Here is a 23,656-nt window from a genome sequence, read left to right on the forward strand (position 1 = left end):
GTTCATCCAGGGAAGATCGTCATCTTGGCGCGCGGAGCCCACGAGTGGACCCATCCCGTCCCACAGAACACATGGACAAGGCACGCGGAGTACATTGTGGAGGCAAGATGTCTGTAACCCAGTCTTCCGCGTGGACAGCGGACGGTCATGTCGATCTTGTTAGCAACAGGGCAATTGCCAAAGACAACCACACCTCTTGTGGATGGATGCTCTTGTGCAAGTGCGCGCCGAAACCGCTGGGGGATCGTCTCATGTTAAAGGAGTATGGAATGACGTCATTTCTCCGTTGACTCTCACCTCTCGATCGAACGAGCCTGGTGCTGCTAAAGCGATCTGGCATTAGAGTCATGTTATTATTATCTTCGACCGGCACAAATGCCGAAAGGCTCAATGCCAGATAAGGCCAATTTAACGGGTTGAAAATGCAACGTATCATGATATCCCGGCCCAAAAGCCGATCCCTTATTGTGTGCTTCTCCCCAGGACGCGCCAACGCCGCAGGGTATCATCCGACCCAATCCTTCCGGTAGCCCTCCGGGATGAGCGTACCCCAGTGCCTCAAACCTTGGCGCGACTGGTGAAGCGAGTGTGACGCTCCCGATGGCCCCACCAGTAGATAAAATGGGCGATAACCCCGATCAGCCACAGGATGGCGCTGGCGAGCACAACCCAGACGGCGTTCTTCATACGCTGGATGTCGCCATTCCCATTGGGGTCCTCGTGGATGTACATCTTTCATGAAGGAGTCAGCTCTCCTCTTTCCCTAATCCGCGGCCAGCCAGGGAGTGTGGGATGGGTACTCACGCCGCCGAACAGGCCGAAAAGAGCGATCCACAGAATGAAGAGGATCAGATTCCATGCCCAGATCAGCGCAAACCGGAGGATGAAGGGGATCCAGTAGAGGAGCGTCGTCACGGCGGAGATACCGCCCACGACTACTGCGTAAACCTGCAACATACTATTAGCTGGGAGACTGCGGAGACCAGGCATTGCAGGGTACTCACCCATTTTCCGTCAGCCTGTCCGCCGGCCTTGCGCGTCCGGTCGATGTCAGCGCCATAGAGTCCGCAGACCGTGATGGCGAGGACGAATTGGAAGAAATGGAGAATGGAGAAGAGCAGATAGCTCAGCACCATCCTGGCTGGCGACTGGCAAGCAGCTCGGTGATCGGTGGCAAGGCGGAAAGCGTGTTGAAGGTTTGCTCAGGAATTTCTCTGGCTCTTTATTCCTCTGGCAGAGAGACTCAAATGCGACCAAGGAAAGATCGCCAGAGGTACTTCGTGCCTGTTTAAATTGAAGATTTTTCGAGAAAGGGGGGACAAGGGGCAAGGCAAATGGCGAATCGATCTACCCGGCGCGGGCTTGCCAAGAACAACGGCCTGTGTGGGATCGGCGAGCAGTAACTAACGGTAGCGAGGATTCACTGTGGTAGGTATAAGGTGCTGTGCTGACCCAGTCAACAGTATTATCTATTTTATAGAACGTGCCTCCAGGGCCACGCAGACGTATGGTTTGTTGGCCCATCAAGCTTTGGGAGTAGGTTTCGTTTTTGAAACGGCCTGGCCTTGACGTCGACCTTTGTCGGCAAATGACGTCGTTGAGGGTCACAGGTGGTCAAACAAAGCTGCAAGGAGGCCCAAGCTCCCATGTTAGCTTGCGCACAGACCAGCCCCACCGCCAACCTTGCCGATCCTTTCACGTCAATCGACAACGTGCAGCACATTCATTGTTTAACGTGAACACACATGGATCGTGAGCAAAGCGCAGCCATCTCATCCCAACACCAGAGAGCAGAGTCAGAGTCAGTAAACAAGAGCACCCGGAGTATCACTGCTGGCTGTTCTTTTTTTTCGCTCTCTTTTTGTCTCCTCAATTCCCGATTTGAGGGATTCTGTGGGAAAATTTTGCTTCCCCAACCCCCCCCCCCCCTCCATCCCCCTCCTGCGCTTACCCAAGGCGTATGTGCAACCTTCAGCCACATGATGGGAGGTGCCACAGCATGCGGCTCTTTGCCCACTAGCGGAGAGCTACTTATCCATCGGCCACTCAGACACTGCAATTCCTCGGTCAGCGTCGCTGCACTTCTGCAATTTGCAGCCCACAGCCTTGCGCGACAACGCCCGGCGCCCAGCCTTCTTGGCCAAACCCTCTCCCCCATCCTCCCACCCCCTCCCCGCCTCTATTGTCCTCCTCCCTCCCTCTCGAGAAGGTCCCGTCCTTACGCCTTCCACTGAACTAGCATGGAGGCTCAACCCCGAGGCATTCGTAGTTCCCAGTGGGACCGAGGCTCGATTTGGGCAAGCCTGGACCTACACTCGCAAGGGGCTTGAGCTCCGGTGGCTCTTGGGGGTCCCATGTGTTAGTTACGAGGCTGAAGCCTTGGAGCCGCGAGCTCAAGCACGTTGCTGACAGAGGGATTTGTAAATGCCAATCCTCGCGAGGGACTGACGTTGTTGGCGCCGCGTGCCTGCCCATCGCCGTCGGCATGACGCGGCTGGAAGCTGACTCGGTTCACACCAGCACTGGAAACTTTTTCACGAGTCAAGTCAAACTGGGCGAGCTTCGTGGAAGATCCCCAGCCTGGCGACCTCGGAACTCCGTTCTCAGCCGTCCGCCGACATGCCACTAGCTTGGAGATCACTCGTAGTATAAAAGAAGCCGGGTCAGCCGCGCAGAAGTCGTCTTGCTGATCCACTTCACGGGGTTGCCCATCACTCAAGCAGCAATTTTGCCACTGGCGAGACGGGAATGAGCCCGTTGGTCAAGACGACACCCACGAAAGGGGGGGACCCCCTTTCGGCCCGCGCGCCCAACCACGAACCCTCGACAGCGGTTTGTACAACCACCATCCCGACAAAAAGACCTTCTGCGCGCCCGTCATGGCATTCTCAACAAGCTGTTGCCCGCGGTGTCCTCCTCGTATCCTGACCAATCAAGCCGGATCGTGCTAGGAAGCGCTCGAACCTGCGTGCCGTCGTCGCCTTGACCACCGGCAAGCAGGCAACTGGCACCTTCCGAAGGAATTGACACAGCAAGGGCGGCTTTTACCTTCTTTCCTTTGGGGCCGTCGGTGAAGCTGGCAGCATGCCCAAGTCCCACGAACGGCCTGTGCGGTGGCTGCACTTGGTTTCCGGTGCGGACGTGGCCAGCATGAGTGTACGCTTCAGGCTGGGGCTCAGCATCTCTGGCTGGGGCAACGCGCAAACACCTCCCAAGGTCAGATGGGGATGGGAAAGCACTGCAAGGGAAAAAGCAAGTTCGGTAAGGGAAATCTTCGGGACAACACTTCCCGGAAAGCTGCGCTGGCAGATGCTAACGCAAACCAGTCTTTTGTGTGGCGGGGGCTGCGCAGGAACGCCGGCCATGAAACGCCGGTTTTTGGGCGCGACGTTGAGGCCTTGCTATTCACTCACTTTCGGTGGACGGGACAGGGCCCGACACCGAGCCCCTTTGCCCGGAGCGGCTCTACCCGGCGGACCAGTCACGCGCCTCTACGATGTCCCTTCCTGAACCACGTCGCAGTCCTAGGAGCTAGGACCACGATCCATCACCATCAACGGCACTCAACGTTGGGCTCATTCATCCCCGGTGCAAACGTTTCCTGGCCACTCATCGAGGGAGGCCTTCCATTGTCACCGAGGAACGGGCCCACCCGTTCGCCCCGTCGTCGATGGCGGAGTCTCGAATTGCCCCCTATTGCTTGGGACTGCGACGATTTCACCAGTCTCCTGGGCCTGCGTTCGAAACACGACCGGTGAAATTTGGGCGTTCAAAACATGACCGGTGAGATTTAGCCCCTGAGCAATCTGTTGAGTATGCATTACACTGTCACGATTGGTTCGGGAGCTTCGCCTGCGAGCTCCTACACCGAGCGACGCTCGACGGGCGCTCTCAACCAAGCCTCCCTTTGTGGAAATTACAATCTTCTCTTCTGCGTGGAGCTATGCTGGCGTTCAGGGTTATAAGCAGTGCGTTCGCCGGAGAGCGGTTGTTGAGTCCCTGGCAACTCCATCGCAGCGCAGTCAACCCGACGGAAGACCAACGCAGCGGCGACCACAGCCAGCCAGCCATCTGGACACGCAGAACACGCAGATATCGTCTCCGGAACGCACGAGCAACCAAGCCAACAAGATGCCCCGGCATAACGGAACCCGCGCCGTGAGTACTCCCCTCCCTTCCCAGAACCGTCTGCGTGCCACTCGCAATGGTATTTAGGCGCACGTTGGATGCTGACGCTGCCTCTTCGCCATCCCACTCTCCCGCGCAGGCCTACGAGTTGCTGGAGCAGTGGATCTGCTGCGATTGCAAGGAAATTTACAACACAGCGACCGTGCTGCGGTGCCTGAACTGCCACCACATCTTCGACCGCTCCCACTGCGAGGTGGAGGAGCATTGGGTCCGCACCGACCCGCGCCCGCCGAGGAGGGCCCGAGTTCTTTCCCGCCTTCGCAGCAAAGACTCGGCAGCATGCGGGACACGCCTGGATTCTCTGTCCTGAATGCGGGCGGATTCGGCTGAACTCGTGGCGTGGAGAGTTTGCTGTGAGGGTCCAGTTGGTCCGGTCTGAGAGGTCCGCGAGGTCAACAGTTCCTGGCACAGGCCAATTGGCGGATTTCCTTTCTTGGAGCTGGGCACTTGCTTCACCCCTGGCTTGTGTTACTCGAGTTTTCTCTGGGGTTCGGGCGGTATCAGTTCCTGTTGGACGAGTGCACCGGGATGGTTTGGCAAGAGGTGTGCGGCCATGGGTGGCGTATGGATAACTCTTCTCTCTGGGCTTGGCATTGTGGTGCTGCGCACCACCTTTCGGGGGAATAGACGGGGGATTCACATCGTTAGATAGCATGGATTGAATCAGTGGGCGGGCCGGGCCCAAAGACGTGTGTTCGAGACTTTCTTGATTTCACTGAATTTGACCCCTTACTTTGAATCCAGCCCCTCTCGGACGCAGTGTGCCCTTCGGTATGCCTAGGTAGAGTGGTCGGAGCGGTCTCCGCTCTCTCTCTCTCCACTGAAGGCACTCGTGACTCAATTTCTGCCCTGTGGAGATTGACGCACACATACATGACAACTCATGGCACAGGACAGCGCCTTCGATAGTGGCGGAGCCCACAGTCAAACTGGAAACTCCCGGGTTCTCATGCTCGGCCTGGTGTAAGGGGTCTCTTAGACCGCTTGTTGACGTCACGGAGCGTGGACGCTCAGGGGCTGAATCACAGCTGTCCCTGTTGCGCCCTTTGCCCATCAGCACAAGAGAATGACCGGGCCGCCACGTCTCACGGTATTCGCTGGCCAGGCTCTTTTGCTAGTTCCGAGTGTTCAAGAAAAACAACCGGGAGAAGGTGCATATCGTGACTTAGGCAGTAGCCACCTCCCTGACAAGGAGTGGTCCTTGGAACCCGCAAGGCAACCAGTCAATTGCGCCTCGTGAGTTGGCAAGGCAACCAACGGAGCGAGCGATCCCCTCCACACTCTTCACCAATTTCCCAGGAAGCAGAAGGGGTTCTGATTGCGCTCCGGCGTGATTTGCCACTCGGGCGTCGAGAAGGTGCTCCGAACTACCTAGTGATCTCAAGAACATGCGGGGCACGGCAAACCACTGCACACGAACGGTTGAAAGTGCAGCGTTGCCCAACAGACGCTCGAACCTGGAATGATTGGCCAATCCTTGTCTGGAATGGGCCTTAAGAGCCGCATGTGCAACCGGCAACTACCATCGCAGGCGCTCAACTCGCCAGCTCGCGCAAAAGCACCCCCATGCAGACGGAATGTAATCCGTCCGTTGCATGCGTAAGTTCCACTCGCAGCTCGTAGCACAAAACCCGCCGTTGCGGCACCGTCATCTGGCAGTTTTCTAATGGGTAAGTTCCACAGCCGTAGCGAAAACTGGCCAGCAGCGGTGGATAACGCTAAGGTACCTTACTGCCAGCGGGGGTGTGAAAACAAATGAGCTTCCCACCTGCTTCCTGCCCCGATCGCTGCCGACTTGGCATCAGGTACCGTTGGCCCACACTCTCTCCAGGTGCCGCCGGCACCACCCGTACCACCGCACCACCTACCTCGCGCCCTACCTCGCTTGCTCCCGACCTTGGAAGAACTTGAAGATTGTTTTTAAACTGGCAAAAGTCGTTTTGCTGCCTCCGCAAGTCCACCGAACGGAAACCGGAAGCCTTGCCGGAACTGGCAGCGTATCGTCCAATCCCGTCCCCGCTTTTAAACCCGGCCTTCCGAATTCGGCGCCGGCCACTCCCGGTGCCGCATTTCCGTTCCGGCACGGACTCGGCAGGCGACATGGCAACCACCTTCGACAGCGACCGGGCTGCGGCCTGCACCACCACCGACACTGCCACCACCACCACCACCAGCACCAGCAGCAGCACCACCGGCAGCACCACGCTTCCCTCGCCCCCCTTCATCGACGCCCCCGGCCTCGCCAATCTGCGCGATGCAGGCGGCTACGCCCTGAGCAGCCAGCCGGGCAAGGCCATCCGGCGGGGCGTGCTGTACCGCTCCGCCGACCTGACGCGGCTCGACAGCGGCGGCAGGGCGGCCCTCCGCCGGCTGGGCATCACCCGCGTGTTCGACCTGCGCTCGGCCGCCGAGCTGGAGAAGCACGACGCGGTCCAGCAGCAGCAGCAGAACCCGCCGGGGGGGTGGGCGTGGGAGGGCGCCACCCGCGTCTTCGTCCCCGTTTTCTTGGACAAGGACTACAGTCCTGAAGCGCTGGCGTGGCGGTTCCGGAATTATAGCGATGGGCCGCAGGTAGGTACCTGGTTAGGCTTCGTTTGATGAACTCTCCGTGCACTTGCCCCCCTGGCACCTCCCGGCCCAACATTCCCTTCCCCCGAATTTTTGTTGTGCTTGTGTTCGTGCTTGGGGTGGAAGAAGAACGCCCGCCGCGGAAACACCCATCAAATTGGCCTACAGGGGGCTGCTGCGGAAAGAGAAAAGAGACAGTACTGTGTAGGGCAAATGTGCATGCGGGAGCTGCCATCGCTCGCTTGCGCCCCTTGCCCACAGCTTGTGTGGCACGCCTCTTCCGCTCGAGGCATTCAAAGCCGGCGGGCGAAGGGATGGTATCTTCCCCAGCCCCGCCGCCACCGCCAGCAGAAATCTCGCCTCTGTCGTTCTCATGTCTCCTTATCCATCTGTTCCCATTATGTGTGCCAGAAAGCAAAGGCTAACAACCCGCGACAGGGCTTCGTCAAAGCGTACTCGGCCATCCTCGCCGCCGCGGCCGAGCCCGACCATCCGTACGCGCCATTCCGGACGGTCCTCGAGCACTTTGCCTCGCCGAGCAGCCCCCCTGAGCCGGTCCTGGTGCACTGCACCGCCGGCAAGGACCGTAAGTCGTCATCCGCTGTGGTGGATCGCCTCAAGACAGGACAACCGAGCCACCTACCTCCCATCTTTTCCCCTCCCCTCTCCCCTCCCCTACCTACCCTGCCCTGTCCCTTCCCTTGTTATGTAAATACACACCCAGCTCAGCGAAACACGGCGCTCACGAAAGGGGGGGAAACAATCACAGGAACGGGCGTGCTCGTGGCGCTGATCCTCTCGCTCTGCGGGCTCGACGACGCCGCCGTCGCGCACGAGTACAGCCTGACCGACCTCGGGCTGGCGTCGCGCCGGGAGGAGATCGTGCGGCATCTGATGCAGGGCGAGACGCTGTTTGGGGACCGCGAGCGGGCTGAGCGGATGGTTGGCGCGCGGTATGTTTTTTTCCTGGTTGCTCTCCTGCTCTTTCCTTTTCAGTCTCCCCTCGCTCCTTCAAGCCACTTCCCTGTGACTCGCTAGGTAGTTTGCGAGGCTCGGAAGGAGATCGCTTGCTAACGAACCCGGTGCTTCTCGGGCGAGGGAGAAACAGAAAGGAGAACATGCTCGAGACGCTGGCCCTGATCCGTGAGAGGTACGGCTCCGTCGAGGGCTACGTCATTGATCACCTCGGGCTGTCGCCAGCGAGCGTGGAGCAGATCCGGAAGAACCTGGTCGTAGACATTGCCGAGGGCGAAGAGCCGTTGGACTGGAGAAGCCTGGCCGGGCTGAACGGGGAACCGCATCGATAAACGGAATTGGCTGGTAGAGCTACAGTTACATACAAGATATAGACTGGTATACAATGGCGAGGTCGCTCGCTGCGGCCTCTTGCAGGCAACTGCTGAGCTAATAAATCGTACACCAGGCGCTGGCGCAGGCCGCGCCGCCCTTGAACGTCTTGAGCTCCATCACCCCACACTGGTAGGGATCTTGACCTGGCCTCTCTTGCGGTCCATGAACGGCACACCATAGCGCCAGCCCACCGCGCGTCTGGCCCGACCGGTCGGGCCCACGTCCTCGGCGTTGATCTTCTCGAACCTGAACTCGAACCGGCCCGAGTCGACGCGCACCAGCCTGCTCTCGGCCGCCTGCTGGCGCGCGCGCTGCTTCTCGGCCGCTTCCTTCTCGCTCTGCGCGGCCGCCTTGATGAACTCCTCGCGCGCCTGCTCGAACGGCATATTGTTGGCAATGTTCCTCTCCATCTGCACCAACTCGGGGATGCGGATCTTCTGGTCGGGCGGCAGGATGTGGTCGCCGAAGGCCTTGGCCGCGTCCTCGCGCGTGAACTCGCGCGACTCGGACGTCGGCAGAAACAGCTGCTGCATCGTGAAGCTGTGGATGTGAATGTCATTGATCGGCTCGAACGGCGGGTCGCCTTGCCGCAGATGATGCTTCGGGAGCATGCTTAGGACCGCACGCGCGTACGGGGTCGCGAGAGGTTTATTCTGTTGTGCCCGTGAAGTTAGCATTCCGTAGCGGGTGTCCGATGAAAATAAATGCCACAGAATCATCAACGGAGCGGCTTCGTCAGTCGTAGAGCATTCTCTAACCACGGGTGTGTGTCTTCAAGACTAATCGAATTTATTGTTGCAATTCATCACAGAAGCAAAGTTCGCATGCCAGGCAGAACGAGAGAAAAGAAAAAAAGGACTCACCTCACGCTTCCACCTCTTCTCAATCTCCTTCATCCTCACCACCGCCGCGACGCGGCGCACATCGACACTGTACTGCGCCGACACCGCCTTCAGCGGCATGCCCTTGACCATGACCTGGTGCCAGATCATCTCGCGCGCCTCGGCGGACAGCACGGGCTCGCTGCGGAAGGTCGGGTTGAGCGGGAACACCATGGTCGCCGAGTCGGGGTCCTTGGGGCGGACCGCCCGCGTCACGTAGGCCGGGCACTCGCGGGTCGGCGGCGCCCGCAGCAGCTCCCCTTGCTTGGAGCACCATTCCTTGAACCGGCGCCGCAGGCGCGTCTCCTGCGGCGCCGGCGTCGTCGAGAACGGTCGGCTACATGGTGGTGCTGCTGATGGCGTCGTCGGTGCGGATGACCCGAGGGCCAGGGGACTGGGCTGGGAGCCCGCGAGGGCGGCGCGGCGGGGAGCAAGGGATGACGAGGGCGCCGGCTCGAGATAGGTGAGGAGCAGCTGCGGCTGGCAGCTGCTGCCGCGTAGCCGGGGCGGCATGGTTGTGATGGGTGCCGGTGTGGTGTGGGTGGTTCGGCATGCGACAAGGTCGGAGTTTGAGAGTGGACTTGGAATTGGAATTTTCTGGGGACCAGGGGAGCGAAGAAGACCCACAGGCTGAACCACTGACGAATAAGAATCTGCTTGGAACTTCCAAGGCATTCATATGAGGGTTAGGGTTGTTTTGAAGCTGTCCTCCTGCTGCCTTTGGTGGGAAGCACGAACTCGACATGGGCGCATCTTGCAGTCAAGAAAGGGGATCAGTGTGCAACAAAGCATGGTTTGCTGCCACCATTCTTGGAGTGTCGATCGTGTAACTACACTTGTCTCAACACCGATGACCCAGGTTGTGTCGCCTAGGATAAGGTGCTAAACGCAAGGAACCTAGGTGCCAGGTGCACGCCCTCTACATCGCCTACCCCAACAAATCCTTTACATTAGTTGCGCCTCAGCTACCTTCCCGCTGCAGCCTCCAGCTTCGATTGCAACCAGATGTTGCCATCGATCCTAATGAGGCGCCGCGGGATTGGTTCATCTCGCCAACAGTCTCGGTGTCCTCCCCTCCCTCCCCTTTGCCCAAGCTCCCTCACATGGAATTCGCCCAGCGCACTTTCTTCCACCAGTACGAGCAACGCTCGACCGGAAGACTTCCTGCTGTGTCCGACACACCGAATGATTAAGATGAAAGTGGTAACAGCGACAGCGGACCGGCAGACGTGCTAGCAGGACGGCTGGGAGCACGGTAAACGAAGAACAGCAACGGCGGCTGTTCGTTCCGTGCATGCCTCGTGTTCTCGACGCCTCGCGTCCTCTTTGCAAGCAAGCAAAGACTCGGCGCGAGTGCAAGCCGTAAATAAAGTTTCTGTAGGTCTGGCATCTTCACCCCGAGGGATGATTGTTATTGTCCTTCCGAGGAGGAGCTATTCGGGCCCACACTCCGGTTCTTCTTGGTTTTTGCTTTCTTACCGGCGCCGTCTTCGCCCTCGAGCTTCTGAGAGTACGACTTCCACTTGCGCCAGCCATCGTAGTCGATCAGGGCTTGCATGCACCCCCATTCCATGACTTTCCGCTCGAGCCAGACATACGTGACAGGCTGCAGATGTATGGTTAGCAACAAGGAGAAGAGAAAAAAATAAGGTGCCATTGCGGGTCTAGCACGAGGGATCAGGCAGATGTACGTACCTTGGTCAAGAAATCATTACAACCTGCAGCCAGCGCCTCGTGGCGGTCGCTTTGCAGAGAGCTCGCCGTTAGGGCGACGATGATCACCGGGCTCTTGAATAGCTCCCTATTCTGGAGCTTGTCCTCCTCGGCTGTCTCGCCCTTCGTCTCCTGCGGCTCGACCAGCGTTTGGCCGGTGCTATGACTGCTCGTCGAGAAAACGCCAATCGAGTTTGTGCGCTCGAGCCGGCGGATCTCGCGCGTCGCCTCGAGGCCGCTCATAACGGGAAGCTGGATGTCCATGAGCACCAGGTGGAAGCCGCCCGTCCGCCACTTGGTGACAGCCTCGCGACCGTTCATGGCGGTCTGCCAGCGCACTTTGAGCCGCTTGACGAACGCTTCTAACAAGCGCAGATTGATGATGTTGTCTTCCACAATCAGGACGTTGATGGGAGGCACGCCGCCGTTGAGCATCCCCGCCGGCAGCGCCGGCGCGTCAATCGTCTTCTTCTTCTTCACCCGTGCTGTTGGAGGGGGTCGGGGCGACGCGGCCCTGGGCGGCGGTGTGGCGGTTCGCGCGATGGGCACGACCGCCGGCTCTTGGGTTGGAGGCGTCGGCAGCGACGGAGCGGCTGGTGCCGACTGTCCAGGGTTGGCCTGCTCTGAAGAAGCGTTGGAATGAGTCCGGGACCGTGGCATCGAGTGCGCTTGGTGCATACCATGGCTTGCAGCGACGGCAATGGTGGCCGTGTGGCCGCCGCCGCCGACCACGTTCAGAATCGTGGGAGACGATGTGTGCTGCCTTCCCAGCCGTGGCCGCTCGGATCGTTCCCGGTATTGTCGCGATCGCGAGGTCCCACCGGGGGAGGGGATCTGAGGGACCTGGCCCGTGTTCAAGACCGATATCGAATGGGTCGTGCCGTTAGCCGGGCCCGCAATGGTGACGGGAATGTGGGCAATGGCGCCGGGTCCGAAGTAGTCGGTGCTGCCGGCGTCGACCGGCCGGATATCGTCGTAGCTGACCGACGTGAGGTGCTGGGCATGCGGCGGCCCGTGCCTCGGAGAGGCCCGCGGCGTGCGGCGGTGCGGGACGTCGATGAGCAACGCCTCGTCCACCGTCTGGCCGCCGGGGAAGTATGCATCGAGGGTGCGCGCCATTGGCTCCTCCGGTCCCAGCACGCGCTCCTGTCTTTGTCCCTCGCGGGGCACGAGGCGCAGCGTCAGGTCGGGCGCGTCGAATTGGCGGCCGAGCGAATTGGCGTATTTGCGCAGGATCAGCTCGCGCACATCGTCGACCAGATCCTCCTCGTTAATGGTGACCAGGGTCGGCGAGCCGCCGGGGCGCTTGACCCAGAGCTTGCGCGTCACCATGTTTGCGCTGATGGGCAGCAATTGTTCCGAGGAGGGCTGGTCGGGGTTATCGGCGTGTCCGGAGCTCAGCAGCGTCCGGATCAGCGTCGTCTGTCGGCTGGGCAGAAGACTCTGCCGTCGCGGCGGCGGCGCTGGACGGGAGAGCGAGGTGGACGAACGCAATTGAGGGTTGGATGTCGGATCCACCGAGTTGGAGGGTGCGGAGGAGTCTGAGCTCACTGGCCGATCCCGGTTGCTGAGGCGGGTTCTGCGGACAGTGCCGGTGGAGCCCCCGGTCTTGGCTTCGTCCTCGGGCGCGGGCGTGGGGCCGGTCAATGGCGGCTCTGGGGACGTTCGCGATTGTCGGCCCGCCGCGGCGGCGGCGGCAGCAGTGCTGCTGTCGGTGTTGCTGGCGAGTCCCGTGCTGGGGTCGGGGAAGGGACGATCATTTCCGTCCAGATGCTGGCCGGGCCCGTCGCTGCCAGGGCGGGGCGGAGCAGGCGGCACCGAGCAGCTAACGTTAGTGGCATTTTCGGCACCGGGGTCATTTTCGCCGGCAGCAGCAGCGGCAGCAGCAGCGGCCGCGGCCGCGGGGCCATTGTTGCCATCGTTTGCGTCGTTGACGTCGGCGGTCACTACTGCCGAGAGATGTTTCGCTCCCAGTCTCAACTTCTCGGTCCATTGCGCGCCTGACAGCCTCCTGGCTTGCCGGCGCTCGGGGGCGTCAGCGGCGGTCTCGGCAGCCTTGGCGGAATCGGACTCTCCAAAGTTGTTGCTGCTATCGTTGACCTGTTTCGCGGCCGAAGGGAGCGGTGGGATGCCCGAGTGCCGCCGCGAAATTTTGGCTCGCAGCTTGGACTTCAGGTCCCCCATGACGGGGAGACCAGGCACGGAGTAGAAGCGAGTCTAGGAGAACTGGTTGGCGGAGAGCTCCAAGCTTGGAAATCGAATTGCTCCAGCAGGCGACAAGCCCACTGGAACTGGAGGCCCCTGTCTCCGCGGGGCCGGGTCGAACCGCTTGCCGCAGCCTCGTCTCCGCAGAGAGATTTTCAAGTGAAGAGAGAACCGGAGGTACGTTGGTTATTGGCGAATCTGCTGTTTTCCTGGCGAGGAGTTATGTTTCCTTGCCGCCTCGCAACAGCTCGACCTCGTGGAGCTCAAGCGATCTCGACGGGACGGGATCCATGGCGGGAAGGCTTGGCGCAACACGATCCCCGCCCAGCCCGCTGCAGAACCTGGAAGCTCCGCTTTGCCAGCCGGAAGCATCAATCACGCCCGTTGATCCCTGCTCAATGAGTGGGGAAGCCGCGAAGCGGGTTGCACTGTCTTCTCTCACCAGTGCTACCCCAGGTACCCACCTGGTGCGCACATTTCTTTCGGGGTATGCACTGCGTGTAAGTCGACCATAGTGTACTTCGAGTTGTAAGTTCTCCGGATTTGTCTGCTCGACCCTTCGTGGCGCTGTCCAAGATCCAATGTATCTCCATGGTTATCCTCAGTGTCCCCTGCGACTTGCTTTCACTTGGACAAATTCCGAAGCAAAGACGTTCACTGATTGCACCGATCTCATAGGTACCAATGCTTCTGCCGGTCTCACATCGATAACCCCCGGATGCTGGTACCTTAAGTGTAACGCCTGCCGGCCGATTCCTGCACGGGCACCAGCTTGTGCTCCATCTATCTGCGTTTGCACGCAGCTCACTGTGGAGGTACCTTAGGTTTCCGATCGGTAGGTGAGTCAGGCCGCCTTGTTTACTTCCGGCTTTAGGCATTCCACACTGCACAGGACTCCATCCCTCCTGCACATACATAAGTTAGCGATGGTTTCTCGAAGGCAGTTGCTGGTCTTTCGACAGTTGGCGTGCTGGTCGTTCTATTACCTTAGGTATTCGGAATACCTGGTAGTAAGTGTGTTGTGTAGTGTAGTGTATTGTAGTGTATGCGTCGTAGTATACATTACAGTATGTACTGTACACTAGTGTAAAGTCGCACCCCTGCCAGTCCCAATTGGGAGATCCGAGAAATTTTCTGCGCGACCTGAGTGGGCTATCAATTACGATGTACGGATCCGTAAACTTACCGCTTTGCTCTTTGCTGGTTAACTCCAACGACCAGCTCTGCTGAATCCTCCAGCAGTAACATATCCACGGCCCGTCTCGTGGGCCTCACTGCACCATTTCCGGCTGCCCTTCTGTTATCCGGCGCTTCTGATTGAGCGTCTTCCTCTCTTTCGGCGGCTTCTGGCTCTTTCTGCGCTGCGAGTTCCCGAGCTCCCGCGATTCACTCACTCTTTCCCCAGTTGCTCCCGTTTGTTTACCGGCCATGAGCCATCTCCCACTTCTCTTAAACCTGCAGACGAAAGTTTAAAAGACAGCGCTGTCTTCCAGCTCAGGCCGTCAAGATGAGGACGCGGCCGAGCCTCGCATCTTCCCGGCAGGGACGCGACCCCAGCCAAGAAGGATCGAGACGCCACAATCACTCCTCTCTCTTCAGCCACATCAACCAAACATTCGTCTCCAAGCCGTCAGATCTGCCTGTGTCGGCCCGCGATTCTGCCTTTGGGTCCAGCACCTCTTCGTTTGTCTTTACTGCAGGCGGCTCTGGCGGGACCCCCGTCAGCAAGAGCCCGTTCGCCCAGCGCAGTGACCCGCCATCTACCGTCCCAACATTCAGCTTCACCGTTCCCCAGTCTCCCAGCACCCCGGAGTATCGTGGGTCTTCAGACTCAGACAGCCGGTCCGATTCGATGGACAGTCTCAGCCATAGCATGGCGAACCTCGAAATTCCGAGAGGGATGCCAAAGAAGCTGGCGAAGGAGGATGAAGCCATGTCGCTCTCGGCCGCTTCCGCCTCGGACATGAGCAAGCCGCCATCTCCTAGCGCGGATGATGCGCTTGCCGGAGACGCCGCCGAAGAGTCCATGAGTGCCGAGTCGGAGCTGAGCAGCGATGAGATCTCCACGCTCAACATCCACCTCGGCCTGCTGAAGCGGCGTCCCGAGCTGGAGGAGCTGAACGAGATCAAGACGACCCCAATATTCACGGAATCGGTGCGCAAATACGCGCGCTCGCTCTCCGGTGCAAACGCTGAGCAGCCGTTCAGCCAGTACGGTTTGCTGGCTGGCGACATTACTGGCAGCGCCAACGAGGGCAGCGCGGACCCTCGCCTTTTCTGGAACATCGCCGCGCCCTCTAGCTTTTTCATCTGCGGCAGCCAAGGGTCTGGCAAGAGCCACACCCTGTCGTGCCTCTTGGAGAATGCTCTTGCGCCCTGCAAGGCGAATGTGCTGCCGCGGCCGTTGACGGGCATTCTTTTCCATTACGACACCTTCATCTCCGACTCTGGCGGATCCCCCTGCGAGGCGGCCTGGTTATCCACGAACCCGGACATCAAGGTGCGGGTGTTGTGCCCGCCAACAAATATCCGAACGATGCAGGTGAGCTTTTCTAGCCCTCTCTCCAGCCAGCCTAGCACCACAGGTGTCTCTCCTCTGTGGTTCTCAGTATGCTAACTCGAGCCCTCAGCGCCTCTACGGGAAGTTTCCCAACATCAAAGTGGAGGAGCTGCGGCTGAACGAAACGGATCTCAACACCAAACGCATGTTAGACTTGATGGCGGTCACCACAGGCGGTAACCTGCCGCTCTACCTTCACGTCGCGCAGCGCATCCTCCGCGACCTGCGCGTCACACAACAGCGAACCAACACCGGCTTCAGCTACACCGCGTTCAAGCGCAGCCTCGCGGGCGAGGACCTGAGTGAGATGCAGCTTGCGCCTCTCAAGCAGCGCCTGGAGACCCTCGAGTCCTTCATGGTCGAAGACCAGGCGAAAGCCTACAACATGTTCACCAACGTGTCCAGTCAAGCCCCCAAGTCTCACCCCGCCAAAGGCGGCGGCACCTCGTGGGCCCCGCAGAACGGCCACCTCACCATCGTCGACCTGTCGTGTCCGTGCGTGACGCCGGAGATGGCCTGCTCGCTCTTCAACATCTGCCTCTCCCTGTTTCTCGAGCAGGACCCCGCCGCCGTGGGCCGCGTCGTCGCCCTGGACGAGGCCCACAAGTACATGACCGACTCGCAGGAGTGCGCCGCGCTGACCGAGGCCCTGCTGGCCACGATCCGGCTGCAGCGGCACCTGGGCGCGCGCGTCATCATCTCCACGCAGGAGCCCACCATCAGCCCCAAGCTGCTGGATCTGTGCAGCGTCACGGTCGTGCACCGGTTCACCTCGCCCGACTGGCTGAATGCGCTGCGCAAGCACCTGGCGGGCGTGTCGGCTGGAGGCAGGTTGTTGGAGCGGGCGAGGAAGTTGAATGGAGAGGTTGATCGGGATGGGGAGGAGGGAGCCGAGGGGGCTGCGGCGCTGGCGCTGGGCGATGCCGATCCGGCGTTGGAGCTTTTTTCGAGGATCGTGGATCTGAGGGTTGGTGAGGCGCTGTTGTTTGCGCCGAGCGCCATCGTGGGCGTGAAGAAGAGAAAGGACGGGCAGACGGGCCGCTGCGGTGATGTCAAGCGGCTTGCTCACGGCGTGTTGAAGGTGCGGATTCGCAACCGGACGACGGCGGATGGCGGGCGCAGCATCATGGCTGCTTGAGCTGCCTTCAGAGCTTTTCGCGTTGGATTGACTGTTTATGGCGTTGTGGGAAACTCTTTCCGGGTAAGGCTTGGCGCTGGCCGTGTTATGATACCATCCGAGACAAGTGATGTTAGAGTGGGTTGTTGGATTTACCAGAAGAGGGAATAGCTGGGCACAACAAGCATGTAATAGACTTAATACTGTGGCGATAATAGAGGTCTACAGACCTGCTGTATGGACAGAACACTTCAGATAGATCGCAAGCACGGCTTTACGTGTGTCGATGTTAAGACGTGAACTTAGCCTGAAGCCCTCGGACAGACCTCTCTGAGAACCCCCTAATTGCCCCCCCAGGAAGTTCCATATCCCCCTAAACGGGCCCCACAAAGCAGCGGCTTGACGCTCGACTCGGTGGGTCTGCGTGCGCGACAGCAGCACCCAACGCCAGAGCCGCCGTTCGCAACAGCACATCAGCCGACGGGAGCACCGGGCGAAACCGAACCTTCGCCACCTAACTTTAGGCTTCACACTTCCCGTATCATCATCATCCAGCCATGTAGGTATCTCTCGAAACAGCTCACTCAGGAATATTGCTGACAATCAAGCGCAGCCTCCAGATAGAAGCACACCGCAACCAATTCGACAACAGCACATCGTTACGGTTAACTAAACCGACAACCATGGTCCCCCACTTCGAGTTCCCGCCTGCAAGCCCGGACTCGTTCTCACGACCTCGGCCCCGGCCTCCCCGGTCACCGGGCCACTCGGCTCAGATCCGGGCGCAGAATCGGAGGAGAGCATACCTGGACAGCCACCCTGACTACTTCCAGTCCGCTGACCACGAGCTTGCCGGTGAGCGAGCCTCCCTATTTATCTAGCTCCCTCAAACTGTCCCTTGCTCAACCCGGAGAGACCTCTGTCCTCTCACTCACCATCAATCCCCTCATCGCATCCCTTTTCTTTTTAACCCCACGAACTGAGCTATTCCCCCCTTGCACCGCCCTCCATCAACCAAACCCCCTCTCTCACAACACAAATAACACGCAAGAATAAGAATAAGAATAATATTAACCCTTACCCCATCTTGGCTGGCCGACCCAGACCCCCTGCTCTACGACTTCCTCATCCGGCGCTTCCAGACGCCCGCCGAGCGCGAGGCCGACGGCCGCGCCAAGGGCTACGCCCGCGTGCTGGAGGGCTCGCTGCTGCGCGGCGAGGAGCGCCTGGCTAAGCTGCGGGCTGCGCAGCCGGTTGGGTCTCGGCAGCAGCGGCGGCGGCGGCAGCGGCGGAACGGGAACGGTGCGGAAGATGCAGATGATGCGGATGATGTGGATGATGCGGATGATGTGGATGCTGTGGATGCTGAGGAAGATGCTGGCTCCCCTGGCGGAAGCGGTGGTGGAGGTGTCGACGGCGGTGGTATGCCGAGGGCACGGGCGACGGCGGATGATGAAGCCGAGGCGGGGACGACGTTCAGCAGCCTGAACGCGGAGCTCACGCCGCCGCCGAAGACGCGGGAGGAAGGGAGGGCGCAGTGGGTGGAGTTCCTGCGGGACCGGTTTATCCGCGGGGAGGACGAGGACTTTGACTACGCGGCGGTGGATGGAGATGAGGGGTACGATGTGCTGGAGCGGGAAGACAGGGAGGAGGCGTGGTTTGAGGAGGAGGAGCCGGAGTGGGCTAGTGATGGGGATGGTAGTAGTGATGAGGGCGAGGGCGAGGGCGGCCGCCACGGAGGCAAGGCAGAGAGGGTGCTGAAGGGGGAGACGGGCATACAGGACTTTTAAGAGTTTGTGCTGGTGTGCGAAGTTGCGAGGTAATGCCGAGTAAGTGGCCACGTTCAATTGACGTTCTGATTCTGTGGATGGTCCCCCAACGTATTCATCCTTTCCAGGTGTTGTCCAACAGGCTAGACAAAACTGAGCTAAGAAATCGTTCCCGAGCTGAGAAACCGTTCCCGAGCTGTTCCCGAGCCGTTCCCACGCGCTATGCCACACTCTCCTTGTAATACTGGTCCAGCAAGGGCAGCGCGGCCGGATGCACCCGCCCGATCTTCATGACTTTCAGGTCGTGCTGCACCGTGTAGATCCTCCCGCAGTCCAGCCTCGCGAGCGGGGAGATGTACTGATCGCCATCCTCGATAATGATGGCGATGGGATCCCGCTCGATGCGCTCGTCGGCGTACGGCCGCGGGGGCTCGACATTCGCCCTGTACAGGACAACGTAATCCATCGGCCGGCCGCGGCTCGTCTTGGCCGCGGCCTTTCCGCCGTAGGTAGTGATGCTGAAGCACAGCGAGTGGTGCAGGCGCCGGCGCACGACGATGAACCAGCGGAACTGGGCCACGGGCTTTTCCCCGCGGAAGGGCGGGCATTTCTCGCACCACGTCTCGATCTCGGGCCGCTTCTTGGGGAGCTCACTGCCGGCTGGTTCGAACCATACTGTCTTGAATATGCGTCCGAAGCAGAAGAAGCGCTTGGGCTTGGCGACGACTTGGAACGCTGCGGGTTGTCAGCATCGTGGGGAGGTCAAGCAGCAGGCGCAAGACATACCCTCGCCTAGAGGCTCCTCATGAGGGGCCACTTTCGGAACAGGAGGCTGCACAGGCCTAGCGATGGCAGGGGCTGTCGTGGGTTCCGGTGAGCTCGCGGAGGGAGCGGCATGGCGAGTGGAGTCCTTGGCAGTCTCCGGCTTCTCTGAAGAGGATGGCAGAATGGCGGCTCGTTGATAGCTCGTATAGAACAGTTTCACGCCGTCTTGCGCCGGGATCAGCCAGCAGTGTCCTGTCTGGTCTCGAAGGGATCTACACACGGGCACGTACCATCGCGGAACCTGACATAGTCTTGGCAAGCCGAATCCCAATCCCACTGGTCGCCATACTCCTTGATGGGCTGCGGGTACTCCTGGGAGGCGGCATGGGAAGTTTCGATGTCAAGTTGGGCATCGTCGGTGAGGCAGTCGTCACAGTCATCCTTCTCCTGGGGCTCGGGGAGTTGCCGGGACCCGGCGGCCGTGGCCATGTCTGCCGCGCTGGTCAGCCAGCCAGCAAGCCAGCTTGAAGGGGTTCAGGGGCGGGATGTGGGGTGTGAGATGTCGACTGTGAGATGTCGACTGTGAGACGCATGCCTTTATACTCACTGTCAGGTATCTCGTCAAACATTCGGAGAACCCTAGGCCGGCCCATTTCACGTGGCGGTTATCATTGGGGGCGTGCGCTCTGGGACGGGATCCCAGGAAGAGCTCCGCTCGCAGCGACGGCTGCCCGGAGGCACCAGGACAATGAGAGATTGATAGAGCACCCCATCCGGGGAGAAACAGGCCATCGATGATGCAGAAGCTGGCTCTGAAAATGGTGGGTCAGCCTCACTCCCCCCAGTTGAAGCCTTGGCGCCCAAGCATGCGTCTGCCTTAGCCGACGAGAGCTGTGAGTTGAGTGGTTGGTTTAGGCTCCGACCTCAGTCCCAGCTCAATAGGAAAAATCCGGTATGCCGGCTGACGTTTGTTACACGGAAAATGCACAACGAGTTTGTGTAACCCAAATGCATCCCAGCGGCCTTCAAAAGAGGTATTCCGTAGTTGCATAGGTACTTCCATGAAAGATCACCGCAGCGCATCGGCTCCCCGTCACCGTGTGTTCACAGGGCAGAGTTGCAGCATCCCTTGACCGATCAATAGGCGCCATGTCTCCCGACAGAAAATTACAATTGCCGTTTCGGGAGGTCCTCCATGAGTGGCAGAAGCCGCCTTGGAGGACAGCTGCATGAGCCCCCGGGTCCCGGCGATTTCGTCCAGCAGGTACCCGAACGTTATTCCAAGTTTCAAAAAAACAAGTTTCGGGGGGATTCTGTCCTCTCTCTGAACGGCACATATTTTTTTCTCCCGAAGCATCCTTTGGTTACACAGCGCGCCGATTTGAAGACGACATCAACGCTCCTCGCCGCGTTCCCTCTTGTGGCTATGCTGTTCTCCCTCTCTTGTGGCTAGGTACCTACGGTACCTAGGTATGTATGCTGCTCTCCCACGTCCTGTATTCGTCCGTGACGAAGTCCAGCAAGGGAGACAGGTGTCCAGCAGTTGGTGGCTGGCTCAAGACAGCTATCCTGAAGTCTACTGCTGCACAGTCTCATGTTCAACGGTACACCGCCTGCAGTGTTCTTCACACCGCAACGCCACGAGAATTCGTCTCACCGCACTTTCTGTCTTCAACGCTTGCGTGGCTCTTGCGCTGGCTGCCCCGTTGGCCGAATTCACGGTTTCGGAGTCTACACAAGCAGTATGCTGGCGTAGGCCTCTCGGCCACTTTGTGTGACCCTTCATGCCCTGCGATACACTGCGGTGTCGGATAAGACACCATTACCCTGCCTGCGACTGTCCACCGGGAAGGAAAATATATCACGGGAAATATCGCGGGTAGCGCCCGTGGCGCTTGGTAGTTGCGGGAAAAAGAGAAAGAAAGAAGAGGAAAAAAAAAAAAAAAAAAATGGAATTCACAACTCCATACTCCATCATCAACCAAAAACAGTGAGTCTACCTAACCAAATTGACTGCACATGGCGCCCACTTCCGACAATGCCCTACCTGGTATCAGTCCCATACCTGGTATCAGTCCCAAAGCACCTAACCCGGGAATTCTTTCCCTCCCAGACAAAGCAAGGTAAGTTAGGTCACTCACCTCGGTCAAGAGAAGACTCCATCACCGCCCCTTCACCTCATTGGAACATACTGTGTCCGCGGCGCGGCGACCTACTGTGGTACTGTACACTAGCTGCCCGCGACCTCCTGCACCGGATCGGCCTCCCGCTGCGCGCTCATCTCGGCAACATTCCCCGGATATCCTTGCTGCTGCTGCTGCTGGTACTGCTGCTGGTACTGCTGCTGCTGCTGCTGCTGCTGCTGCTGCTGCTGCCCGTTTGCGGCTGCCGCCGCTGCCCCCGCCGCCGCGGCCGAAGAAGAACGGAAGTAGCTGCCCGGCCGGCCGTTCTGCTGCTGCAGGAGGGGCGTCTGGCCGGACTGGGCGCTGAGCTCGCTGATGCCGCCGTTGGAGGTGCCCGTGTGCTGGGTCACCACGGAGGCCGGGTCGGGCGAGCTGCCTGTCATGCTCGCGCCGGTGCTGGCGGGGTCGGAGGGCGGCGGCGCCATCATGTTGGCCGCCGGCGAGGTGCCCATGGCATAGGCGCCAGGTGGGTACAGCGTGTTTGGCGCGCCGGGTTGCTGGACTATCAACAGTTGCTGGAAAGCCGGTGGCGGTTGCTGAGCCATCTGCGGTTGCTGGACCATCTGCGGTTGCTGGACCATCTGCGGTTGCTGGAAGGCCGGCTGCGGCGGAGGCTGCGTCTGGGCGGGCGGGGCCGCCATCGGCGGCTGGGCTCGTGGCAGGTTCTTGTTCTTCCGGCGTTGTCTCCACAGGCAGATGGCGAGACCCGCGATGAGGATGGCGGCGATGCCCGCTCCGACGCCGATGCCTGCCTTGGCCGCGGTTGACAAGCCGTCTCCAGAGCTGCCGACCTCGAACCGCATGGACCAGACGATGTTGACGACGGCCGACGTGGGTTTGCCCTTGGGTTTGTCGTCACTACTAACGGTGAGTGTTGGAGGGTCGATGTGGCTGACAGAGCTCCAGCATGGAGTTAATCCGCCGACAGCCGTCGTGAACAGCCAGAATCCGCTATCCAATGGTCAGGTCTCCGTCGCACGGGGGGGTCAGGCAAGCAACGGGGACAAGAATATATACATACACGGGACAACACCCTCCGGAGATGGAGTAGTAGTCTTCGGCGCAGGTGGACAGTCGGCTTTGAACGCTGTTGACAGGCTGCGGGAAGTCATACTCGCCGCCGCCCTGACCGTTTGATGGGGCCCCGTCAGCGGTGGCACTAGGCGACGAAGTCATTGCAGTAGCCACAGGCCAGGGGCAGCACTCAGGTCTGTCCTTGATGCAGCCCATGAAGCCCGCATAGTAAACAGTGCTGCCAGCATCGACTCTTGTGAAGTCGGTTTGCCTACAGGAGCCCCTGAGCAGCTGTCCGGTGCCGTTATAGTTGGGCTTGCCGTTGTACGTGGGCTGCTCAAGAGCCCCTGTTGCCGTGACGACGTCTACGGTCCTTGAGTCTTTGTCAGTGCCTGACGCGGCAAGGGGTGGTACGGAACAGGGGCATACTCGAGATCCAAGGACACGCTCGTGCTAGTCAACCGTGTTAGCCGGGAGTGCTGCACTTTGTAATACATCATTGCTTAGCGATCAGCTCACGGCTGCGTGATCTGGGCCATGAGAGTGGCCGGAATGCTCCCGCAGTATTGTTTCAAGAAGGACGTCTCGACGTTGGGAAGATCTTTGCGGTAACGGTCGAGTCAGCGCGACGATCCCCTTGAACCGTTCAGCATGTTACGGCGGAATCAAAACAGACATGCCTTCCGACGGGATGTAGTAGCTCGCACAGGTGCCGGTGGCCACCTGGGAGTAAGCGCAGTCGAATATCTGGATGCCATGGTCGCAGAAGCAAGACGTGCCAGCCAAGTCGAGGTTGGTGGCCGAACGCAAGTCGCCGACGCATGAGCTTATGATGTTCGTGCACGGGAGAACCTTTTCCCAGTCCTGATGGACAGTTGAGAGTTTGTTAGCGGCACGATGCAAGAAGGGCGTTGACCTGCCAGCGGTCGAGGATCCGTACGAGGCAATCGGAGTCGAAGTCCCCATAGATCGTCGCGCGAGGATAAAGAGCGGCGAGGGCGAACGCACTGGCCAGGGTGGGCGCCGGGGTCAACGCTGGGGTGGGCGCCGTTGCCAATGCTCGAGCAGCTACCATCGCAACGTCTTGATGATGCGGGCGCGATGTCTTTGACGGGGAGAGGAGGAGACTCGGAGCATGAGGGCAGAGGTCAGAGGCCGTCACCGAGGTTTTCACTTCGCGTTTTTCGTCTGGCGCCAGCCTCGCGCTCCGAAGGGCTGTCGCACTGAATGGTTTATCTACCTTAACTGGTACACTTTATCTCCTTGCCTTGCCGAGGGGCGGCGAGGGCGCAGACAAGATGGTGCCATGGTGCCCATCGCAACAAACAACATGACATCCAGAT

The 23,656-nt window shown here is 59.8% G+C and overlaps 10 protein-coding genes across 10 annotated transcripts; 5 read left to right on the forward strand and 5 right to left on the reverse strand.

The window, feature by feature from the left end:
- Positions 1 to 232: 232 nt before the first annotated feature.
- THITE_2111359 (uncharacterized protein) lies at positions 233 to 1,319 on the reverse strand. Its single transcript, XM_003651245.1, has 3 exons — positions 1,005 to 1,319; positions 805 to 948; positions 233 to 732 (listed from the first exon to the last, which is right to left on the reverse strand). The coding sequence occupies exons 1-3, from the start codon at positions 1,134 to 1,136 to the stop codon at positions 559 to 561; spliced, it is 450 nt and encodes a 149-aa protein (XP_003651293.1). The 5' UTR covers positions 1,137 to 1,319; the 3' UTR covers positions 233 to 558.
- A 1,568-nt stretch (positions 1,320 to 2,887) lies between these two features.
- On the forward strand, positions 2,888 to 3,837 carry THITE_2111361 (uncharacterized protein). Its single transcript, XM_003651246.1, has 2 exons — positions 2,888 to 3,261; positions 3,327 to 3,837. The coding sequence occupies exons 1-2, from the start codon at positions 3,085 to 3,087 to the stop codon at positions 3,756 to 3,758; spliced, it is 609 nt and encodes a 202-aa protein (XP_003651294.1). The 5' UTR covers positions 2,888 to 3,084; the 3' UTR covers positions 3,759 to 3,837.
- A 294-nt stretch (positions 3,838 to 4,131) lies between these two features.
- THITE_2127216 (uncharacterized protein) lies at positions 4,132 to 5,155 on the forward strand (the record flags this gene model as incomplete). The annotated part of the gene is made up of 5 exons (XM_003651247.1): positions 4,132 to 4,158; positions 4,268 to 4,396; positions 4,666 to 4,731; positions 4,933 to 4,959; positions 5,081 to 5,155. 5 exons carry the CDS (start codon positions 4,132 to 4,134, stop codon positions 5,153 to 5,155), a joined length of 324 nt encoding a protein of 107 aa, XP_003651295.1.
- Positions 5,156 to 6,070: 915 nt separating this feature from the next.
- THITE_2075269 (uncharacterized protein) lies at positions 6,071 to 8,063 on the forward strand (the record flags this gene model as incomplete). The annotated part of the gene is made up of 4 exons (XM_003651248.1): positions 6,071 to 6,759; positions 7,195 to 7,342; positions 7,526 to 7,709; positions 7,865 to 8,063. Exons 1-4 carry the CDS (start codon positions 6,289 to 6,291, stop codon positions 8,061 to 8,063), a joined length of 1,002 nt encoding a protein of 333 aa, XP_003651296.1. The 5' UTR covers positions 6,071 to 6,288.
- Positions 8,064 to 8,139: 76 nt separating this feature from the next.
- On the reverse strand, positions 8,140 to 9,609 carry THITE_2111366 (uncharacterized protein). The gene is made up of 2 exons (XM_003651249.1): positions 8,970 to 9,609; positions 8,140 to 8,759 (listed from the first exon to the last, which is right to left on the reverse strand). The coding sequence occupies exons 1-2, from the start codon at positions 9,498 to 9,500 to the stop codon at positions 8,223 to 8,225; spliced, it is 1,068 nt and encodes a 355-aa protein (XP_003651297.1). The 5' UTR covers positions 9,501 to 9,609; the 3' UTR covers positions 8,140 to 8,222.
- A 701-nt stretch (positions 9,610 to 10,310) lies between these two features.
- On the reverse strand, positions 10,311 to 12,972 carry THITE_2111368 (uncharacterized protein). Its single transcript, XM_003651250.1, has 2 exons — positions 10,683 to 12,972; positions 10,311 to 10,593 (listed from the first exon to the last, which is right to left on the reverse strand). Exons 1-2 carry the CDS (start codon positions 12,882 to 12,884, stop codon positions 10,399 to 10,401), a joined length of 2,397 nt encoding a protein of 798 aa, XP_003651298.1. The 5' UTR covers positions 12,885 to 12,972; the 3' UTR covers positions 10,311 to 10,398.
- Positions 12,973 to 14,201: 1,229 nt separating this feature from the next.
- Positions 14,202 to 16,704, forward strand: THITE_2111371 (uncharacterized protein). The gene is made up of 2 exons (XM_003651251.1): positions 14,202 to 15,447; positions 15,536 to 16,704. The coding sequence occupies exons 1-2, from the start codon at positions 14,413 to 14,415 to the stop codon at positions 16,601 to 16,603; spliced, it is 2,103 nt and encodes a 700-aa protein (XP_003651299.1). The 5' UTR covers positions 14,202 to 14,412; the 3' UTR covers positions 16,604 to 16,704.
- Positions 16,705 to 17,058: 354 nt separating this feature from the next.
- Positions 17,059 to 18,497, forward strand: THITE_2111373 (uncharacterized protein). The gene is made up of 3 exons (XM_003651252.1): positions 17,059 to 17,141; positions 17,196 to 17,437; positions 17,687 to 18,497. The coding sequence occupies exons 2-3, from the start codon at positions 17,266 to 17,268 to the stop codon at positions 18,370 to 18,372; spliced, it is 858 nt and encodes a 285-aa protein (XP_003651300.1). The 5' UTR covers positions 17,059 to 17,141; positions 17,196 to 17,265; the 3' UTR covers positions 18,373 to 18,497.
- Positions 18,472 to 20,033, reverse strand: THITE_2111374 (uncharacterized protein). Its single transcript, XM_003651253.1, has 3 exons — positions 19,407 to 20,033; positions 19,138 to 19,341; positions 18,472 to 19,086 (listed from the first exon to the last, which is right to left on the reverse strand). The coding sequence occupies exons 1-3, from the start codon at positions 19,603 to 19,605 to the stop codon at positions 18,572 to 18,574; spliced, it is 918 nt and encodes a 305-aa protein (XP_003651301.1). The 5' UTR covers positions 19,606 to 20,033; the 3' UTR covers positions 18,472 to 18,571.
- Positions 20,034 to 21,346: 1,313 nt separating this feature from the next.
- Positions 21,347 to 22,852, reverse strand: THITE_2142736 (uncharacterized protein; the record flags this gene model as incomplete). The annotated part of the gene is made up of 4 exons (XM_003651254.1): positions 21,347 to 21,796; positions 21,860 to 22,250; positions 22,321 to 22,686; positions 22,833 to 22,852. 4 exons carry the CDS (start codon positions 22,850 to 22,852, stop codon positions 21,347 to 21,349), a joined length of 1,227 nt encoding a protein of 408 aa, XP_003651302.1.
- Positions 22,853 to 23,656: the final 804 nt, after the last annotated feature.

Source organism: Thermothielavioides terrestris, chromosome 2 (genome assembly GCF_000226115.1).
Source record: "Thermothielavioides terrestris NRRL 8126 chromosome 2, complete sequence".
In the NCBI taxonomy this organism is placed as follows: domain Eukaryota; kingdom Fungi; phylum Ascomycota; class Sordariomycetes; order Sordariales; family Chaetomiaceae; genus Thermothielavioides; species Thermothielavioides terrestris.

What these genes read in the sequence shown, in the direction of transcription:
- THITE_2111359 (XM_003651245.1), bottom strand. Translation starts at nt 1,136, where the DNA reads ATGGTGCTGAGCTATCTGCTCTTCTCCATTCTCCATTTCTTCCAATTC. An exon ending in GACAGGCTGACGGAAAATGG is followed by an intron (nt 949 to 1,004) that starts GTGAGTACCCTG and finishes AGTATGTTGCAG; the next exon opens with GTTTACGCAGTAGTCGTGGG. An exon ending in TTTTCGGCCTGTTCGGCGGC is followed by an intron (nt 733 to 804) that starts GTGAGTACCCAT and finishes CCTTCATGAAAG; the next exon opens with ATGTACATCCACGAGGACCC.
- THITE_2111371 (XM_003651251.1), top strand. Translation starts at nt 14,413, where the DNA reads ATGAGGACGCGGCCGAGCCTCGCATCTTCCCGGCAGGGACGCGACCCC. An exon ending in CAAATATCCGAACGATGCAG is followed by an intron (nt 15,448 to 15,535) that starts GTGAGCTTTTCT and finishes TCGAGCCCTCAG; the next exon opens with CGCCTCTACGGGAAGTTTCC.
- THITE_2111368 (XM_003651250.1), bottom strand. Translation starts at nt 12,884, where the DNA reads ATGGGGGACCTGAAGTCCAAGCTGCGAGCCAAAATTTCGCGGCGGCAC. An exon ending in GTAATGATTTCTTGACCAAG is followed by an intron (nt 10,594 to 10,682) that starts GTACGTACATCT and finishes ATACATCTGCAG; the next exon opens with CCTGTCACGTATGTCTGGCT.
- THITE_2111361 (XM_003651246.1), top strand. Translation starts at nt 3,085, where the DNA reads ATGCCCAAGTCCCACGAACGGCCTGTGCGGTGGCTGCACTTGGTTTCC. An exon ending in CAAGGGAAAAAGCAAGTTCG is followed by an intron (nt 3,262 to 3,326) that starts GTAAGGGAAATC and finishes AACGCAAACCAG; the next exon opens with TCTTTTGTGTGGCGGGGGCT.
- THITE_2111374 (XM_003651253.1), bottom strand. Translation starts at nt 19,605, where the DNA reads ATGGCCACGGCCGCCGGGTCCCGGCAACTCCCCGAGCCCCAGGAGAAG. An exon ending in CTATGTCAGGTTCCGCGATG is followed by an intron (nt 19,342 to 19,406) that starts GTACGTGCCCGT and finishes TCCCGGCGCAAG; the next exon opens with ACGGCGTGAAACTGTTCTAT. An exon ending in TGAGGAGCCTCTAGGCGAGG is followed by an intron (nt 19,087 to 19,137) that starts GTATGTCTTGCG and finishes GACAACCCGCAG; the next exon opens with CGTTCCAAGTCGTCGCCAAG.
- THITE_2111373 (XM_003651252.1), top strand. Translation starts at nt 17,266, where the DNA reads ATGGTCCCCCACTTCGAGTTCCCGCCTGCAAGCCCGGACTCGTTCTCA. An exon ending in CGCTGACCACGAGCTTGCCG is followed by an intron (nt 17,438 to 17,686) that starts GTGAGCGAGCCT and finishes TGGCCGACCCAG; the next exon opens with ACCCCCTGCTCTACGACTTC.
- THITE_2111366 (XM_003651249.1), bottom strand. Translation starts at nt 9,500, where the DNA reads ATGCCGCCCCGGCTACGCGGCAGCAGCTGCCAGCCGCAGCTGCTCCTC. An exon ending in AGAAGAGGTGGAAGCGTGAG is followed by an intron (nt 8,760 to 8,969) that starts GTGAGTCCTTTT and finishes CGGGCACAACAG; the next exon opens with AATAAACCTCTCGCGACCCC.